General features: G+C 37.4%; 1 protein-coding gene across 2 annotated transcripts in view; it reads left to right on the plus strand.

The window, feature by feature from the left end:
* Positions 1 to 20579, plus strand: part of LOC147426239 (Mo25 family protein) — a 68224-nt gene that overhangs the window by 29930 nt on the left and 17715 nt on the right. Inside the window, exons 4-10 of one of the 2 annotated variants that reach the window (XM_086497997.1) lie at positions 16526 to 16600; positions 16710 to 16803; positions 16872 to 16931; positions 17004 to 17069; positions 17184 to 17282; positions 17396 to 17440; positions 18550 to 18652. In XM_086497997.1, the coding sequence (XP_086354123.1) occupies positions 16526 to 16600; positions 16710 to 16803; positions 16872 to 16931; positions 17004 to 17069; positions 17184 to 17282; positions 17396 to 17440; positions 18550 to 18652 (542 nt within the window). The remainder of the gene's footprint in view (positions 1 to 16525; positions 16601 to 16709; positions 16804 to 16871; positions 16932 to 17003; positions 17070 to 17183; positions 17283 to 17395; positions 17441 to 18549; positions 18653 to 20579) is intronic. The other variant, XM_086497998.1, reaches the window with a different exon arrangement.

The raw sequence follows: 20579 nt of genomic DNA on the forward strand, positions 1-20579 counted from the left end.
CGTATCAATCATGCGAACACATAATACTTCCTATGAGGGTTCTTTGGACCTAGGCTCGAGAGCCAAGATCGATCCTTCGTGATTGATCGAATTTGCAACGAGGTTAGCTTCGCTAGAAAAAGCATCAACTAACACATCATCCTTGTGAACAATCACATCTTCTTCATGCAAATCATCATGCTTGTCTTTATCATCCAACTCATCATGCTTCTCATAATCATGCAAATCCTGTGTGTCATGCTTTGGAGAAAAAGAGACTGAGAGAGTCTCCTTCTCATGAATCCTTTCAATCTTGTCTTGCATATTAGCAATGAGAGATGGAGAATGAACACAATGTCCTCTCCATGAATGACAATGGGAGAATCACTTTTGGCATTGAGAGTGAAAGTATTAGCCTCAAAATCAATGAGAAGGTTATTATCACGAAACCATCGAATGCCCAAAATCATATCACATCCTGAGAGAGGAGAAACAACAAATCTTCTAGTGAAGGTTGCTTGTTGAATTCCAAACAACACATCAAGGCACTCCTTTGTGATGAGAGCGTCCATACCGGGAAGAAAGCCAGAGACCTCCATAGGAGATCTCAGACTAACTTCGAGGCGGGCTCTCTCAACAAGAGAGGGACTGATGACATCATCCATACTATCTGGGTCAAACAATTTAAAGGCCCTTGGCCATGGAAAAGCAGTACATGAAAAGCTTCTAAACTTAAAAGCACTTGGCTCCCCAAAAGCTGGCGCTAAATCAGCCCAACACAAATTACAGAAATCCGTACGCTGCCACGTCAGCACAACCAGCAGAAATCATGGGCATCCGTACTGCCAGCCTACGCAATTTGCGGGAGATCCATGCAGTAGCCCACCAGCCCCTTATTTGTGCTAGCGTCCCCAGGGCCCTATCGGCAGGTGCCCATAAGTTGGGACAACTTATCAGTGGTCCTCTGGTCCGTTAGGCATGCCATATCATCAGGTTGTGGCATATCCTGGTTGTTCACCCGTCTTGTATGCCTTGCATGTCTCATGAGCATTCTTTGAAGAGAACGTGCTCCTTAACATGGCGTGATAAAATAAAAATTTGTCAGAAGGCACGGTGTGCAAATGCCACTTGATCACAAGCCTTGCTTGTGTTATCTTGGTCGTTCACCCATCTTGCATGCCTCATGAGCATCCTTTGAAGAGAACATGCTCCTTAAAATGGCATGCATAAAATATTTTTTTTGTCAAAAGGCACAGTATGCAAATGTACCGACAAACATGCACGTTGTGCAAATAGACACCCTTGTGTCAAGATGCTTAGCCTCTACAGCTTGTTTGATGCAGTGGCCCCTTTGTTGACAACAACAGCCCCTTGGCAGGACCTACACTAAGCGACTCTTAGTAGTCACCCACGGCCGGCCATGCTCGCCAACTTTTGGGGGCGAAGAAATGTAACAAGAGGGCTGACTACCTTGGTTATTTGGGCCGTCAATCTTCTTTTGCAAGTGCGAGAAAATAGAAGAGGCATGTACTCTTCGAAGGACTGTCCAATTCGTCCTTATCTTCTTCTAACAATTGGGATAGCTCTTCTTATTCCGATTTGAGTGATAAGGACAAAAAGGACAAGTAACGAAGAAAGAACCAGAGATTTGGCAGGAACAAGAAGAAGGCAAAGAAGAGCGGATTATACTGCAGATCTCGACATGTTTCTGACAGTTCTGACGAGGATTCATCCTCCTCTGAGAGTTCGGACTCCGATGACCACATGTTCTATTCAAAGAAGAAGCACTTTTACAGAGCCAACCAATATGATTTTCTGGAGGACAAGGGCAAAAAGACCAAGGATTTTAAGGAGGGTGGACATGCAGTAAAGTTTGAATTCTTTTCAGTGTTTCGAGATGCTCCCAAGGCTTTAGCCTTTATTCAACAGTTTGACATAGCATTCACTGGAGGGCGCTACTCAGAGCACTCCAAAATCAGGAGGGCAGCATCATTCTTAAAAGGAAATGCACGAACGTGGTGGTCCACTCTTCTCTTAAGGAAAGAAGCCCCGACTTAGTGGTTAAAGCTCAAACGGCTCGTTATTTTCGCTTGGTTGACTCAGGAGTACGAACAAGATGTGATTACTGCTTGGAACCATCTTCGGATGACCAAGGGTGACACTTTGGATGCTTATTGTGAGAGATTTTGAGATGCTTTTCTACTTGCCTCTTCTTTTAAGAAGGTCACTTTAAGAAGGTCACTCTTCTTTTAAGAGTGACTTTGTTGTGGACTTCCTAAAAAGATCCTGATTACTGCCTTGAGCAGAAGTCCGAGTCCATACAACAATTGATGGGACATGCTAAGCAAGGATTTGCTATGCATTTGGGTAACCTGACTTAACCCACTGATAAAGTTTCGACACCAAGGACCGGACATAATTTGACAAATGATATTGAAAGAAGAAGGAAATTTCAAAAGAAGTAGGATGCACGACCCTGATTGACCGAGGAATAGAAATCGAACTACCTCAAGGAGGGGAAGTGTTTTGACTGCGGAGAACAAGGACACATCTGCAAGGTGCCCCAAAAAGGCACAGCGAGGACAATCAGAGGACAGGCTGGAGAGTTCCAGAGCAACTAAAGAACGTGGCAGGAAACGAAAGATGAAAGCATGACTAGTACCAGATTGTATGGAGACAATTCTTAGTCTAAATGGTCAAGTGGTGGATCTAGGATCTAGTCATCCCACAAACATTGTGTAAAATTACAAGTGTTATCAGATGAACGAAAGCACAGAACTTTGCCGTGCATGGGGCAAAGTACGAGATCAGGAGGCCCTCATCTTCTTTGACGAAGGAGCCAAGGCCAACTTCATTTCACCTGAATCGATGGCTCGACTTGGAATTACACCCGACAGAATGGGGCCACAGGCGGATGTAGTTCTAGCGGCACTCGGACGGGATGTTGCCATTACACTTGTCATTGGCAAACTCCGGTATCGCTAGTACTAAAGAAAGACGGATCTTGGAGAATGTGCATTGACTATAGAGCTCTTAATAAAATCACCATCAAGAACTGATTCCCTATCCCAAGGATCGATGATATTCTTGATAGGCTACAAGGATTCTCTTGTTTTAGCTGAATTTATTTAAAGAGTGGATATCATCAAAATCCGAATTGCTCCAAGGGATGTCTACAAGACAGCTTTTCGGACAACCTTTGGTTTGTATAAATATTTGGTTATGCCTTTTGGACTTATGAATGCTCCAACAATATTTAATCAAATGATGGATAGGATTTTCCAAGAGTATCGATCTTTTGTGGGCACTGTCTTCGACGACATTATAGTTTTCTCCAAGAATGAAGCAAAGCACATACATCGTTTGCTACAGGTGTTTCAGGCATTGCGGAAGCATAGATTGGTTATCAATGCCAAAAAGAGTGAGTTTTTCTTACCGGAGATACATTTCTTGGGGCACATCGTCTCAGCAGAAGGAGTGCAGCTGGACCCAGCCAAAATTGAGACTATCCGTGATTGGCCTCTGACCTAAAGAATGTTCATGAAGTTCGAAGCTTTTTGGGCTTGTGTTCTTACTATTGGTGGTTCATTCAAAAGTTTGCAGAGATAGCTCCACCTTTGCATTTATTGACTAAAAAAGGAGTCCCTTTTACGTGGGGACCGACCGAGGTGACTGCTTTTCAGACGCTCAAAGAAAAATTGACTACCGGACGAGTGTTGGCTTTGCAGGCTTACAAAAGCCATTCGAAGTTTATTGTGATGCTTGTGGTCATAGTTTGGGAACAGTTTTGATGCAAAAAGGCCGTGTCATTGCTTACGAAAGCAGGATGTTTTCACGGCCAAAGTTGGTAGCAGAGATTTATGAGAAAGAGCTATTGGTAGTGATCCATACTCTTACATAGTGGCGACACTATTTACTCGGAGCTGATTTCACAGTTTTTACAGATCATCAGAGTTTACGCTACTTCTTGTCACAAAAGCAGCTTTCGGAAAAGCAGATGCGATGGGCATGTTCAGGGACACAAGAATTACGTGGCAGATGCATTGTCACGGAAGCGCCCCTTTTGTTATTTCTTTTTGTATTAATGCTTGAGCAAAGTACAACTGCCCGCGGGTCCTCTCTGCTCACTAGCTCGTCAACACACGTGAGCCAAGAGAGGCCCAGGGGTCTTATTTAAAGGCCCTTGGCCATGGAAAAGCAGTACATAAAAAGCTTCTAAACTGAAAAGCACTTGGCTCCCCAAAAACTGGTGCTAAATCAGTCCAGCGCAAATTACGGAAATTCTTATGTTGCCACATTGGCACAGCCAGTGGAAATCACGGGCATCCGTACTGCCAGCCAATGCAATTAGCGGGAGATCCGTACAGCAGCACGCTAGTCCCATTATTTGTGCTAGTGTCCCTAGGGCCTTGTCGGTAGGTGCCCATAAGTTGAGACAACTTATCAGTGGTCCTCTGGTCCGTCAGGCATGCCACATCATCAGTTTGTGACATGCCCCCCCCCCATCTTGTCAGAAACACCTTCAAAAGATACAACACTCTGACAGGCTGCTGTGTGCACTACCGCCTGCACACCTCTCAACTCACACACGCTAACAAGACTGCCATCCAACTCACACACACCGTCAATGCTTGTTTCAACACACCCGACGCTCACCACCGCTCAAATTTTCACTCCCTTTGTATCGCAAAACAAGCCGCGGGCACCATGTCACAAACTGATGATGTGGCATGCCTAACGGACCAGAGGACCACTGATAAGTTGTCCCAATTTATGGGCACCTGCCAACAGGGCACTGGGGACACTAGCACAAATAATGGGACTGGCGGGCTGTTGTACGGATCTCCCGCTAATTGCGTTGGTTGTGCCAACGTGGCAACGTATGGATTTTCGTAATTTGCGCTGGGCTGATTTAGTGCCAGCTTTTGGGGAGCCAAGTGCTTTTGAGTTTAGAAGATTTTCATGTACTGCTTTCCCATGGCCAAGGGCCTTTAAATAAGACCCCTGGGCCTCTCTTGGCTCACGTGTGCTGACGAGCCGGTGAGCAGAGAGGACCCGCGGGCAGTTGTACTTTGCTCCAACATTAATACAAAAAGAAATCCGAAAGGGGCGCTAGTCTTTGGGGCCAATCTCTCTGTGCACGGAACTACGTCGGGCTGTGTTGACTTAATTGGACCGTGAATTAAGTGTGAAGTATTTTGATTCTCTCTCAGGTGTTGTGCCAAATTCTAGACTTGGGGTGTCCAAGTCTGTTACAGGATAACTCAAGCAAGGCTTGTGCTTGTGCAATAAGTGGCCATAGATTTGATTGAAGTTTAGCCAAATGGAAGCCTCCTCTCAAGCAGAGGGAGCACACAAGGCTTGCAAATTCGGGTCGACATTTGGAATTCAAGGTTACAAGCGAATGTTTGAAGAACGAAGAGATTAAAAAATTATAATTGCTTGTTGCTATGTCCACAGAATTTGCATGCACGGCATGTGACTATGGTGGATCTAACTCCACAAGCAGTTTCCGCTACAAACATGACATTCGACAAGATTAATTGTCTGGTTCATGATTGACAAGGTCGAAGCTTTGCAAGGCATACACAACGGGGTATATGTACACACGTTTGTTGCGACACTTTACACGAGGGTGCTTATGGAATTGTGCATAAGGATGCACAAAAGATTTACGAATGGCATTTATTTTTACTATGCCGTGACTAAGCCCTGAGAGAGAGAGAGAGAGAGAGAGAGAGAGAGAGAGAGAGAGAGAGAGAGAGAGAGAGAGAGAGAGAGAGAGTGGCCTCTTCAACTCTAGCCCATGTCAATCGCTGCTTGTGCAACACACACACACACACACAAAAAGGCATTTATTTTGCCTATTCCTTATCATTTTACAATCAATTATTCTGCTGCTATGCTCTATGCTACATGCATGGCATGTTTTTTCCTACGACATACCAAAGGTCCACATGTCAAGACCTAAATGACGATTTATGCTAAGGACAAGGGTCTTGGACCATGACAAGAGTTCTAAGTTATTACGATGGCTCAATCTGCATACATGGGTCCTACAATGGTGCTATAAAACTGACGGTGTTTATGTATTATTCATGTTACACTCCGGGTAAACTCTTTGTGCGACAAGGAGTGCAGATACACTCATCCCACTACGATTTCTTATAGAGATTTCATGACATAGGATGTTCATTTTTGGACAAGATTGGATTATGAAAATCCCATGACTAGAAGGGTAGAGATCCAATCTATGGCACTTGTTATCTATCACAAGGATGGATAATATGGACTAGGAACTCATGGAGTTTAGTTCAGATATACAAATACAAACTCTTTTTTATTATAAAAGAGACTCACGCAGTTCAGCATATCGACACCATTAAATGAGGCATATTCCACACGTGGAGAGTATGAGTTCTCATGGACCATGACATTGGCGCCATTTTTTTAATATGTGCCATGGCAAGTCCTAATTTGCTGATCACTCTTGTTCTATGTAGTATGAGGATCCTTATTGCATTCTCTTTCAAACAACTACATGGCCAAGGCTGTCTATTTATTTATGATTATGATCGTGTTTGCAAAAGTCGCAAGAATAAGAAGTATGACAACCTTGTTATGATAGAACCTAGGGAGGACATTATGACCTAACCGAACTATGGTTCTTTCAAAGAGAACGAACATTGCACATTTTGGTAATCTTTATCTACCAATCTTTTTAATAGGTGCTTCAAGGTTTTCCAAATGATGAAATGTTTATGCTACGAGCATTGTGATAGCATGTTTACATCTTCTCAATTAGCATGGCTATTTGTGGAGACTATGCTTTTATGATATTTTCAAATTTTTTGGACAAGTGGAAGGGCAAAAGGCTCCACTTGGGAGAACAATAGTGTGGTTAAGAAACATTTTTCACTTTTGTTTTCAGGAACGAAAACTCTTCTCCAAGGGGGGGTGTAGTGTGAGAACAAGGGTCCTAAGCAGGACTTGGGAAAGGGGCTATGAAGCATATAGCATGCATAGTTCAAGAGGCTTGTATAGAAGGCTATATAAACGTAGGTTGGGTGGAGATTTGCAGACCATGACCCTTTTGGTCCTTACACAAGGCGCAACGTATATTGCGCTTGCAGTCTAGAACTACAATGGTTCATCATTAGACCAGAAAAAGAACACGAGGATACCATGGAGCCTATTTATTGGTGCTAGGAGTACGCTACTATCTCATTACATGTAACGGGATGACACATTGACTAGGATTAGGAGGGTTAGAATGCTTTTCGCATGGGGGTGCGCCAGGATAGGACTACGTTATGGGGTTGTTGAGGAGTTTTAGTATGCAGTGAATTCTATGGATGTTGGAGCTGACTATAACTTGAACTTCAATTAAAGGTGAAATTGGGCTTTTTTGGGTGTATATGTTATGTTAACCTCTGAGTATCATATATATATATATATATATATATATATATATATATATATATATATATATATATATATATATATATATATATATATATATATATATATATATATGTGTGTGTGTGTGTGTGTGTGTGTGTGTGTGTATATATGTATATAAAGCATTTGAAATCAATTTACTAATTTCTCTTATTTAATTTGTCTTAAAAACACAGTATTTCTGCTAAAGTAATTAGATAAATTAATTATCTGAGGTTCTCCTAATTATCACGGGTTGCTTAACACATAATTAACCATTGATAAATAACTCAAAGCATTTGAAATTAATTTATTATTTTTTTTAATTTAATATATTTTAAAAATAGAGTATTTCTGCTAAAGTAATTAGGTAAATTATTTATCTGAGCTTCTCTTAATTATCACAGGTTCTCTAACACATAATCAACCATTGATAAATAATTGAAAGCATTTGAAATTAATTTAGTGATTTTTTTATTTAATTTGTCTTAAAAACAAAGTATTTTCGCTAAAGTAATTAGGTAAATTAATTAACTGAGCTTCTCCTAATTATCACGGGTTCCTTAACACATAATTAATCACTGATAAATAACTCAAAGCATTTGAAATCAATTTACTAAACTTTTTTAGTTAATTTGTTTTAAAAACATAGTATTTTTACTAAAGTAATTAGATAAATTAATTATCTGAGCTTCTGCTAATTATTACGGGTTCCTTAACACATAATTAACTATTAATAAATAACTCAAAGCATTTGAAATCAATTTACTATTTTTTTCTATTTAATTTGTCTTAAAAACATAGTATTCTGCTAAAGTAATTAAGTAAATTATTTATCTGAGCTTTTTCTAATTATCACGGGTTCCCTAACACACAATTAACCACTGATAAATAACTCTAAGCATTTTAAATCAATTTGATTATTTTTTCCTTTAATTTTCTCTAAAAAACAGTATAATTCTGACTAATTAATTAAAAAAATTACTCGAAAAATTATAGGATAATTTTCTTAGCTTAATGACTATTTAATGCAGCTCTGATAATTACTTCAACTTAATCTAAGTTTAATTAATATATTTTCCATTAATTTATGGTCAATTTGGTTAATTTCAACACTAATATGATAAGATAATTAATTAGCTTAATATTACCAAGATTAATTATAACAATCAGCAGAGAATAATTAATTAAGAGAGGGTTTATGAGTATACATATATCTAATCTTTGATTTATTAACAAAATAGATTAATCTAGCTTTATTAATTAAGAAGGATTAGGCTAATTACCGTTTAGGTTAATCGACTAGAGCTTAATCTCTAGTGATTTCTGCGTACCGTTCTCTCTAAATGAGAGAGAGAGAGTGTCAAGGCTCCGAGTCTCTCAAATTGTGAAGCAAGGGTCTTATTTATAGTTTTCTGGCACTCACAAGCTCTTCACAGGCTGGAAAAAGCAATTGCTTGCAGCTCAAGCAGTCCCCAGGCTGAAGATGGCGCCCCTTGCTGCTATTTGAGTCCCTGGCAGGTTCATCATACCTCCACACTGCCCCCTAAGCTTCCAGAATTGATTTTGACTATTTTCACTGATTTTTAATGATGAAAATTGAAAATATCAGTAAATTCTAGAACCTTGGATAAGAAAGTCTTTGATAATAATAATTACTGAAACGATCCAATTTTACTTAACTAATAGAATTCCTAGTGTAACCTTTTGAGTCTCGTAACTTAGATTTTATCGGAATCTGATTTTGAAAATTTATAGCTCGGGGTTTGCTGTGCGTAAGATTTCAAAAATATCAATATTTGCCGCTGTCAGACAATTCTACATTGCTTTTTCAATAATCATATCAGTTGAACTAAGCTTTATATAATCTTTAAGGTTTCAGAAACTGGAAACCTTACAATCACCCCAACTTGAGAATTTGAGATGCCTTCATCTCAACTGAAATTGGAAAAATCTTTGAGAAGAGAAATTCATCCTCTCAAAGTCGCATTTTCGAAGGGATAACCTTTCCACTTTTTCAAATGTTACTGATCACTCTAAGAGTTCTTTCTAGTTTCTGGTTGAAGTTGCTTGCTAGTCAATTTTTTCTCAAGAAACTCTTAGTGTTGAGCCCATCTTAAAAACCTTTACAAATCATTTGTATTATCTCAAAAAACCATGTTGAATCAATTTCAAAAAAGATCCATATATCCACCTTGTCAACATGAACGCGCTCGGTCTAACTGACCATTCAGAGCAATCAACGTTCGATAAGTATCATGTATTTCAACTCCCTACTTTCAAGGGAGAGGGACCCAATTTAGAGCGAGATGCCGAAGCATAGTTAGATGCTATGGATGACTATTTCAAAGCTGCAGGAACTGCTCTAGAAAACCAAACAATGTTGGGTATGCTCCGTCTCAGCGGAAATGCCAAACTTTGGTGGAAGCAATATTGCAGAGATAATCCCACGAGTAGTCCATCTTGGGAGAAAATGAAGCAGGCAATCAAAGAACGTTATCTCCTTCCTGCACATCAGGCTATCAAAATGAACGAGTTCTTTGGCCTACGCCAATTAGACCTTTCAAAGAGTAATCAGTAACATTTGGTGAAGTCGAAAGGTTATCCCTTCGAAGATGTCTCTTGGGAGGATGAATTTCTCTTCTCAAAGATTTTTTCAATTTCGGTTGAGATGAGGGCATTTCAAATTCTTAAGTTGGGGTGATTGTAAGGTTTCCAGTTTTTGAAACCTTAAAGATTGATAAAGCTTAATCAAACTGATATGATTATTGAAAAAGCAATGTAGAATTGTTCGACCATGGCAAATATTGGTATTTTTGGAATCTTAAGCACAGCAAACCTTGGGCTAAAAATTTTCAGAACAGAATTCCGATAAAATCTGAAAAAGTTACGGGCTCTGAAAAATTACACTATGAATTTAATTAGTTAAATAAAATTGGATGGTTTCAGTAATCATTATTAGTTAAGTAATTACTGATATTTTCAATTTTCATCATTAAAAATCATATAAATTAGTAAAAATCAATTCTGTGTATCTAGAGAATTGTGTGGGGTAATGATGAACTCTCCCAAACCAGATTTAGCAGAGCAGGGGGTGTTTTCTAACCTGTACGGCTGCTTGGAATGCAAGTTATTACCATTTTACAATCCGTGAGTGTCTAAAAACCTATAAATATGACCCTTGCTTCACATTTTAGACAGACTCGGAGCCTTTACACACTCTCTCTCATCTAGAAAGACCAATATGCAAAAATCACTACAGATTAAGCACTAGTTGATTAATTTAAACGGTAATTAGCTTAATCTTTTTTAATTAACAAGGTTAGATTAATCTATTTTGTTAATAAATCAAAGATTACGTCTATGTATACTCATAAATCCTCTCTTAATTAACTATTTTCTACTGATTGTTGTATTTAAGCTTGAAAATGTTAAGCTAATTAATTATCCTATCATATTAGGGTTGAAATTAGTCACATTAACTATAAATTAATAGAAAATATATTAATTAAGCTTATATTAAGTTGCAGCTAGGTAAATTATCTTATAATTTTTTGAGTAATTTTTATAACTAATTAGACAGAATTACACATTTTTAGAGAAAATGAAAAGAAAAAATAATCAAATTGATTCAAAATGCTTTGAGTTATTTATCAATGGTTAATTATATATTAAAGAATCGGTGATAATTATGTCAACCTCAGATCATTAATTTACCTAATTATTTTAACATAAATATTCTGTTTTTAAAACAAATTAAATAGAGAAAATTAGTAAATTGATCCAAAATGCTTTGAGTTATTTATCAGAGGTTCATTATATGTTAAGAAACTCTTGATAATTATGTCAAGCTCAGATAATTAATTTGTCTAATTACTCTAACAGAAATACTGTGTTTTTAGGACAAATTAAAAGGAAAAAATTAGTAAATTGATTCCAATTGCTTTGAGTTATTTATCAGAGCTTAATTACATGTTAGAAAACCTGTGATAATTATTTCAAATTCGGATAATTAATTTATCTAATTACCTTAGCAGAAATGCTTTGTTTTTAGGACAAATTAAATAGAGAAAATTAGTAAATTGAATCAAAATGCTTTGAGTTATTTATCACATATTTATTATATGTTAAGAAATCCGTGACAATTATGTCAAGTTAAGATAATTAGTTTACCTAATTACTTTATCAGAAATATTTTATTTTTAGGATAAATTAAAAGCGAAAAATTAGTAATTGCTTTGAATTATTTATCAGAAGTTAATTACATATTAGGAACCTGTGATAAATATGTCAAGCTCAAATAATTAATTTACCTAATTATTTAACAGAAATACTATGATTTTAGGATAAATTAGAAGGGAGAAATTAGTAAATTGATTTCAATTGCTTTGAGTTATTTACCGAATGTTAATTACATGTTAGGGAACCTGTGATAATCATGTCAAGTTCGGATAATTAATTTATCTAATTACTTTAGTAGAAACATTCTGTTTTTAAGACAAATTAAATAGTAGAAATTAGTAAATTGATTCAAAATGCTTTTGAGTTATTTATCAAAGGTTAATTACATGTTAGAAAATTAATTATGGTTAGCTCAAATAATTAATTTACCTAATTACTTTAGTAAAAATATTATGTTTTTGAAACAAAAAAAAAGTAAATTGATTCAAATTGCTTTGAGCTATTTATAAGAGGTTAATTATATTTTAAGAAATCCGTTATAATTATGTTAACCTCAAATAATTAGTTTACCTAATTATCTTAACATAATTACAGTGTTTTTAGGACAAATTAAAAAAAAAGAAAATAGCAAATTGATTCAAAATGCTTTAAGATAATTATCTAAGGCTAATTATATCTCAAGAAATCCGTGATAATTATCCTAATAGAAAACCACTATTATTGAGGGTAAATTAAAGAGAAAAATTAGTAGATCATGTGTTATGATTACATGCTATTTATCAAAGCTATATTATAAGATAAAGAGGCCATGATAATTATGTCAAAGTTAGAAAAGTAATATAGATATTTATTTAAGTCAAATTATACTAATTCTAGCTAAAAACTAAAGAAGAAAATTAGTAAATCATGCTATATGATTACATGCTATTTATCAGAGCTAGATTACACGATGAAAAGGCCGTGATAATTATGTCAAGGTTAGAAACTTAGTTTAGATATTTATCTAAGTCAAAATATACTAATTCTGGTTGAAATTTTAAGGGGAAAATTAGTGAATCATGTTATATAATTACATTCTATTTATCAAAGTTAGCTTACATAATAAAGAGACCGTGATAATTATGTCAACATTAGAAAAGTAGTATAAATATTTATTTAAGTCAAATTATTCTAATTCTAGATGAAAATTAAAGATGAAAATTATATAATTAAGTTGAAAAATAATAAGATAATTACCAGAGGTCAAAAATATCCTTATCTACCTGTGGTAATTATATCATAATTAATTAGTGAGGTTAGGAAATTATAATTGACCAAAAGTCCTATTTTTAGCAAATGATTAATTAAAATAAATAGACTTTGCGGTGAAAAGTTTTTAGGAAAATTATAGTAAGTGTAAATCTATGATATCAAGTTGAGGAAATGAAATCTTTAAAAGAAAATAAATAGAATAAATATTAAGCTTAAAATAAGTAGATGCCAAACTTAAAAGTCGAGAGGAAAATAAGGAAAAAGATATAGAAAATTATAAGAAAATTAGCAGAGCTTAGAAAACCCTTAGAAAAGCGGTGGAAAAAGTTATCATGCCTATATAGACAAATAAGAAATTACTAGATCAAGAATTTACCAATTAAAACTATAAATTTAACGTTGGATTGGTTACGGTTGAATACAAAGGTTAAGTTTAGATATTGAATTATTTACCTAATGGTTAGACGTCCTTTTTATAAGGATAAGAAGTTATGGCACCTAAAAGGACCCGAGCCAATGCTACATCTGATGATGAGGGGCAGAACTCTAAAAAGAACTAGAGCGTCACACGACGATGAAGCTCGGCCTAGTAGTAGGCCTACGGAGGAGAGTGTTTAGGTGCCAGCGCAGCAGTAGATGGCCGATCACTCTGAGATGGATTTCCCATTATTCAATTAAATCTTTAAATAGTTTAAGTTCTTTTATAAATTAGCATTGCATACGTAAAGAGTGAGTAAGAATCAGAAAAGGGATAATTGATAAAAAACGGAAGGTAACTTCCAACGTGCATTTGTTTATAAAGTAGGAAAGAATTGTTTGGGTTAGAACTGATTGAATTAGGAAAGATATGATTTATCATCTTTAAAACAGCTTGTCTCAAGATACCTCCGATTCCTTGGTATAAATTGATGATAATGATTGGCTTTCTAGCCACGGATAAGTCGGTTACCCCATGAACGATGAGTTTCTACTCCGTGTCATGTCTTGATGTTTCTACATAAGTTAGGATACGTTTTTTATCCTAGGGGAGCCGCCCGGTTATATTGACAACTGGTTTGGTGTATGGGCACCCAGAACCTTGGGTGGGGGTTCATCCACTCCGGATTGTGAATAAGGAATGGGTGCCATTTTTTCACCCTTAGGTAATCTTGAGACAAGAAGAGTACTGGTCATGGTTATTATGAACAATGTTTTGATTGACAGTACTCTGTTTTAAGTTTAAAGATGTCTGTTTGCTAAAAGAATGTTTTCAATACTGTTTTCAAGGGCTGTTTTAATAAAATTCTGTTATGAAGCATAAAAGGAATCATTATTTTAATTGTGATAAGAACGTGGTAGTAATTAAATAACAAAAGAATCATGTGTGAGTGCGGGGTGGTAAGTGGGGATTGACTAAGGTTGTCAATCATGGACGGGTGGATCTGATTAGTCAGGTAACTATCCCTCCCTGCGCACTAAAACATTCAGAAAACTTCTTCACTTGGAAGAGGAGACCACCAGCGGCTGTGCCCTCACATCTGCTAGAGAGAAAAAAGCGTTGGTTGAGGATACCTTAGCCCAATTGTGGCAGTTATAGGGTCGAAGTAGTTTTTTTGACTTTTAATACGTTGTCCCGTTTCCGCTGCGAGACAGGATTAGGTCTTCTTCTAAAGCTATAGATCCAAGCCATTGTCAATGGTAAGAGTCTATTTCTTGGATTTTTCTCGTTTAGAGACCCTGATTTTTATCAGACCTAGAGACCTGTCAAGGATCCCATCCCAATCTTGGTATTGGCGGGTTGGGGATCTTACAAGTGGTATCAGAGCCTGTGTTAATTAAAGTCTTGGACCTAGAGAAAAGTTAAAGTGTTAGGTTGAAATGAGTGATCTTGATGAATTCCAGTAAAGAGATATTTGATTGAAAAGAGGGAGAGAAAGAAAGAAAGAGAATTATCCCCTATCTTTGCAAGAAGATTTCCATCAGGCCTATTGCAAATCTATGGATTTCAATGTAAGGTTTATGAGAGCTTGTCTATCCCGACACTATTCAATGCGAAAAAGTGTGATGAAGTGGTTAGATAAGAGATTTTCTCCTTCCACTTGGAGGATAAGCTGGTCAGGATCCGATGGAATTTTCTTCATCGATGCGGGAGAGTTAGAAGTTTTAGAACTAAATATAAAGAGACTCAAATGAGCCGAAGATCTTCAAGTGATTGAAGTTTACTTTTTCATTGGAACGGAGAATCTAGAGGAAACCCTTGTAATAGGTGATGTCCAAGTATCACAAAATCAGTGGGTGTTTAATCAAGTGTCTAAAGTAATCTACCCAGGTAGAATTAGACCCATAGGTGTAGGCCTAGTTTTAATGGACCAAAAGATGTTGTATATTTTGATCCTATATCTGATCCACCCAAAGTCCACAAGATTCTAGTATAGGGTTGTCGTCACCCTTGTACATAGTAGGAAGAGCAAAAGGAGCAAGAGCTTATGCAATCATGGGAGAACCAACCTTATGAATGAGGAAGATAAAAGAGCCACTCGCTTGGCCATAGTTAGCAATCATAGAGCTTTGTAAACCACTAAAAATCAATAATGAAAAACTTTGAGTTACTTATATATTATAATGGTATACATGATTTCTTTTCTAAAATTACTTAAGGAATCTAAAGTTAAGTTAGTATTCAATCAAGAAATTAAGGATTGATCTAGCAAATGAGACAGAGGTTTTCGATAGTATGAAAAAAATTTGAATTTTGAGAATGAGATAGTTATCAAGAAACCAACTCACATTCTTTGTGCACATGATAACCTTCCTTGGAAAATGACCTAGATATGAAAGTATTAAGGTACGAGACTAATAGGAAGCCGAAAAGAACTCTTGGTATGATACTTCTTAAAACCCTTTACATGTTGTTGGTCAACCAGGTTAGAGCACAGAGGGTGTATGTATATGTATATGTACATATATATATATATATATATATATATATATATATATATGTATATATATATATGTATATCTCTCTCTCTCTCTCTATATATATATATATATATATATATATATATATATATATATATATATATATATGTATATATATATATGTATATCTCTCTCTCTCTCTCTCTCTCTCTATATATATATATATATATATATATATATATATATATATATATATATATATATATATATATATATATATATATATATATATATATATATATATATATATATATATATATATATATCTGTTACATTAGTGTCAGAAGTCCATGCAAACATAAGAATGATAGGCGAGATTTGGCTTTTCTTGGATTCCTCCTAGGTATACAGTTTCCTGTTTATATTGGATGTTGGATACGTTATAGCCTCCCTGTCCCTTTAGGCTTCAATGTCTGTTAATAATGTCAGGAGTCCATGCAAACATAAAAGTGAGCAGGTATTTTTTGTTCCTTGTAATTTGATATCGTGTTTGAGTTTTAAAAGATGAATTCCACTAAGCAAGCAAAATTTTATTAAGTGATTATATGCACTACAAGATTATATAAATGGTAAATGGAACTACTATTAATTCTTGTGTTGAATTGAGGAGACTTTAACTATCGAAAACTCTGAAGGGTAGAAGGTTTAAAAGCTATCTTTCAAACAGCAAGAAATTTTATTACATTCACGTGCTTAATCTTTTGTTTTGGCACAGTTATCAAAATAAGGATGCAGCCATAAATGCTGGTGCCATGCTGAGGGAATGTGCACGCTACCCAAGCCTGGTGAAGTAAGGCATCTCTCTCTTTTAGTCTCAAGGGGCTGTCAGTGAAAATAAAGTTCTGATTTTTCTTGTCACAATGTGGAGACATGTAGTAAGCTCCTGGTCTGCTGTACAGATACTTGTTGGAGTCTTCTAGCTTTGATTTGTTTTTCGGTTATGTAGAGCTTCCTAATTTTGATATTGCTTCAGATTCTTTTGCAACCTTCAAGGTCGGTATGATATATAATGACAAGTTAATCATTTCTTTGGGGAATTCCTAAAGCTCTATTCTTTTCAGGAGCTTTTAACGAAGCACGAAACTGTGGTATCAGAGTATCTAAGTGTCCATTATGCCAAGGTGAACTTGTTCATAGTTCAGTTTCATGAGTTATTACTTTAGGGTGATCACTCATCGTCTGAAGTAATGCAGTTCTTTGGTCGGTATGAGCATCTGCTTTCTTCGGTCAATTATGTCACAAGGCGGCAGTCTCTTAAAGTAACATTTTAGTTTTCTGTCGGTGTAGCTTTGTATTTAGTGAGTATCAGTTAAAAGGCTTGTTCTTTGATGCAGCATCTATTTGTGAGTGAGTAATTTTCTTATGCACCACAGCTTCTGGCTGATATTTTATTAGAAAAGCAACATTCAAATATCATGATGCAATATATAACGGAAGTCCAAAACCTGAGAACAGTGATGACATTGCTGAAGGTGAAGGCTCAGCCAATTTCATTCTTTTCTGCAATTACGCTTTCCTTTAACGTGTGGTTTTTCCAAGTTTTACTTAAGCAAGAATATTTGATCTCTTGCTTTTCATCGGGCAGGACTCAAGCAAGAATATTCGATCTCTTGCTTTTCATCTTTTCAAGGTTTGATTCTGATCACCTGTTAATCTGTGCCTTGGCCTGTTGCATTATGGTTGGCTTTATTTAAAGACCTCAAGTAGTGTTTTGCTCCAGTTCTGGGAGCAACAAAGTTTTAGACCTCACAGAATTTTCATCTTTTGTTTGGTCCACTTCAATCAGTGACTTTGCCTTGTGCAATGTGACTAGCTTGGTTGTAAGACCTCGGTGGTGTCTTGAGTAGTTTTTCCTATTGGAAGTGGAGAAAACCTTAAGGAGATTCATATTTTGGATAGCTTGAAAACTTAATCTCTGTAAGCGCCAAGTCATCACATAATTACTTACATTGATAGGGCATCTTACGTTTATTTATTGATAATATGTTCCCCTTGCCCAGCTCTATCCCAATTTTTTGTTCTCTTGTGCCAGTCTTGTTCGTTCTGGTTGCCATTTCATTTTTCACATCTTTGGACTAAGTGACCAGTTATTGTGGTGTTTTAATTGTTTTCAAATATATTCAAATCTTGTAGAGTTTTCAAATTGTGAATGACTCACAATGTTTTCTTAACTCTATAGGAGATTGGATTTTTTTCTTTGAAATGTCTTGTGTCTGCTAATGACTTAGTCTATTTGCTTCATGGATCTTACACGTAGTCCTTGCCTTCACCGCAATTGTAAAACAGGAAGGCCTACACCAGCTCGATCTTACACTCTTGATCGTGTGAAGTGTAATATCAAGCTGTTCTGTCAACTTGCACGAAATTTATAGCTGATGTAAGATGCCTAATAAATGAAAGGTCTTGTTTGATTGAGGCTTGTGGGTGTCTTTATAGACTTAGCGATGACTTATATAATAGCTAGGAGCTTGAAGAGTGAGGATACTTGTCGCTATGTGCTGGCTAGCAGACATATCTCGATTGATGGTGAAAGTTAAAAGGCACAAGCTGTGCTTCTTTGTCTATTACTTTACCTCCCGAATATTGGTTTGGCTCTTTGTTTGGGGGACATCAACTAACCACAGATTGTGGGAGGGCTATTGTGTGAATTCTGCTTTAAGATGCTATTTTGGAACTTGGAGTGTAATACTTGGAACTATTTAAATGCCAATAAGGTATGTATACTTTTTGCTTTTTCAGGTTTTTGTTGCCAACCCAAGGAAACCTCCCTCCATTGTGAAAGTTTTGTCACAGAATTGTGCAAAGCTGCTTTCCTTTTTGGAAGATTTTCACCTTGACAAAGGTCTCTCTCTCTCTCTCTCTCTCTCTCTCTCTCTCTCTCTCTCTCTCTCTCTATGTGTGTGTGTGCTCGCGCCTGTGTGCGCAACAAAAGGAGGGCTTGGAACCTTTGCATTATCTAAGAAAAAATGTAGGGCATTAGATCAGCCCGTAGGCACAAGAAAATAGGCGGAACTGGTAGTGAAAAAATTGTCTGGATATACAAGAACAACAGACCATAAGGGAAAATCTACCGGTGATACAGAGTTACAAAAGATGGGCAATACTCCAAAAGCCAGGAACGGGGGAATAATAGAGGAAAGTAGCAGAGAGCTGAAACAGAAACATGACACCTAGACTTCAAGGAGGAGGCCAAAAAATCCACAAAGAATCTCCGATATGAGACTCTGGATCTCCAAAGGCGCACAGCCCAACCGAGCAGAATAAGCACACCATCGCACATAGACTCTGCACCAAAATCCGGGAGAGCGAGAGTCTCAAGCCATCCCTGGCAGCGATCGACGGGGCTATGACGGACTTCAACCTGCAAAACATCAGCATAAAGAGCAAGTCGAAGACGAGGCTTAACCGACTTGTACCAGCAAACCCATCCAACGACCACAGGCCTAACAAACAGGGGAAAAACAACAACAGGCAACAAAAAAAGCAAGCAGACACGCATTATTAAATCCCCCCCCCCCCCCCCCCCCCCCGGCCGGGGCGCCCCCCTCCTGCGTGCCCTACACACACACTCAACACACATACACATGCAGAACACATGATGCATGCAACACAAACAAAACAAATAAAGTACAAGCATATAGGCATAAAACAAGCGGCAAACAAGAAACTAAAACGAAAAACTTGTGTGAAAAGAGAATCCGAGAAAGAAAGAAAAACAAACGTCGCAAGCGCACAAGCCAAAGGCGGAAAGGTAGGAAAGATGGGGGAGGGGGGTGTTATTCCCTTGTCGGATCCATCTTGCACACATGATATGACGCAATCCAAACTCACACCTAGACACACGTAGTGAGCGGACATCAGGCTCACCTCCCAGCCTTAGCGCCAATACGGGCTCACCCCCGAGCCTGGGAGCCTGCAACCAAAAAAGCGGGCAAGCCTCTACCACAAGGGCCGGTGTCCCATATTACGAAGCTCACACAAGTAGAGGTGTGCGGGCATAGCTGCCAAGGGTTAAGAGTCCAAGTGTGGTGATCACACAAGATGTCTCATAAATGAGACTCAAGTCCTGTTTATAGGACTTCATAACCAAAGGACCAGGTTCACACTGGCCCGACATACCGCAGGCGCCCATCCTGATGTCTGGGGACGTAACACTTTCCCCCTTATTTTTTAATTGCTGTCCTGAGCAATATCCTCGGTTATAAAACTGGGAAAGCGATTCCTTAATGAACTAACTGACTCCCAAGGGGTACGAAGACTTGCGAGACTTGCGGACCCTTTAATCGAAAATCGATTCGGGTTCAAGTGGAATGTAACGGGTGGTGTCTTCCAAGTTTAGGATTTGCTCAGGAGGAATCACTAGGTCATCTTGCCCCACCGTTCCTTTAGATAGCATACGTGGCACATGGGATGCATAGCAATGCCTCGAGGCAGGTCCAACTTGTAAGAGCCCCGGCTTACCTTCTTTGTGATCTGAAACAAACCACAATAGCGAGAAGATAATTTTGAGCATGGACCAGTTCGGATCATTTTGGAATTTTTTGGTATCCTAGCGTACACCCACATGCCCTCTTGGAGTTTGCGGGGTTGTCGATGTTGATTAGCGTAAAAGGTGGCACGATCTTGTGCCAATTGGAGAGGATGTGTTCGCAGGTTCAGTTTCAGGAACCTCGAACAAAGCTTTGTCTCTTTGATACCTTGGTAGCTTCAACTATGCTCTATGGGGTCCAAGTTTGGGGACCCTCTATGGATCAGGATGGGTGGAGAGG

This window comes from Adiantum capillus-veneris, chromosome 24 (genome assembly GCF_014529385.1).
Source record: "Adiantum capillus-veneris isolate H3 chromosome 24, ASM1452938v2, whole genome shotgun sequence".
NCBI classification, from domain to species: Eukaryota; Viridiplantae; Streptophyta; class Polypodiopsida; order Polypodiales; family Pteridaceae; genus Adiantum; species Adiantum capillus-veneris.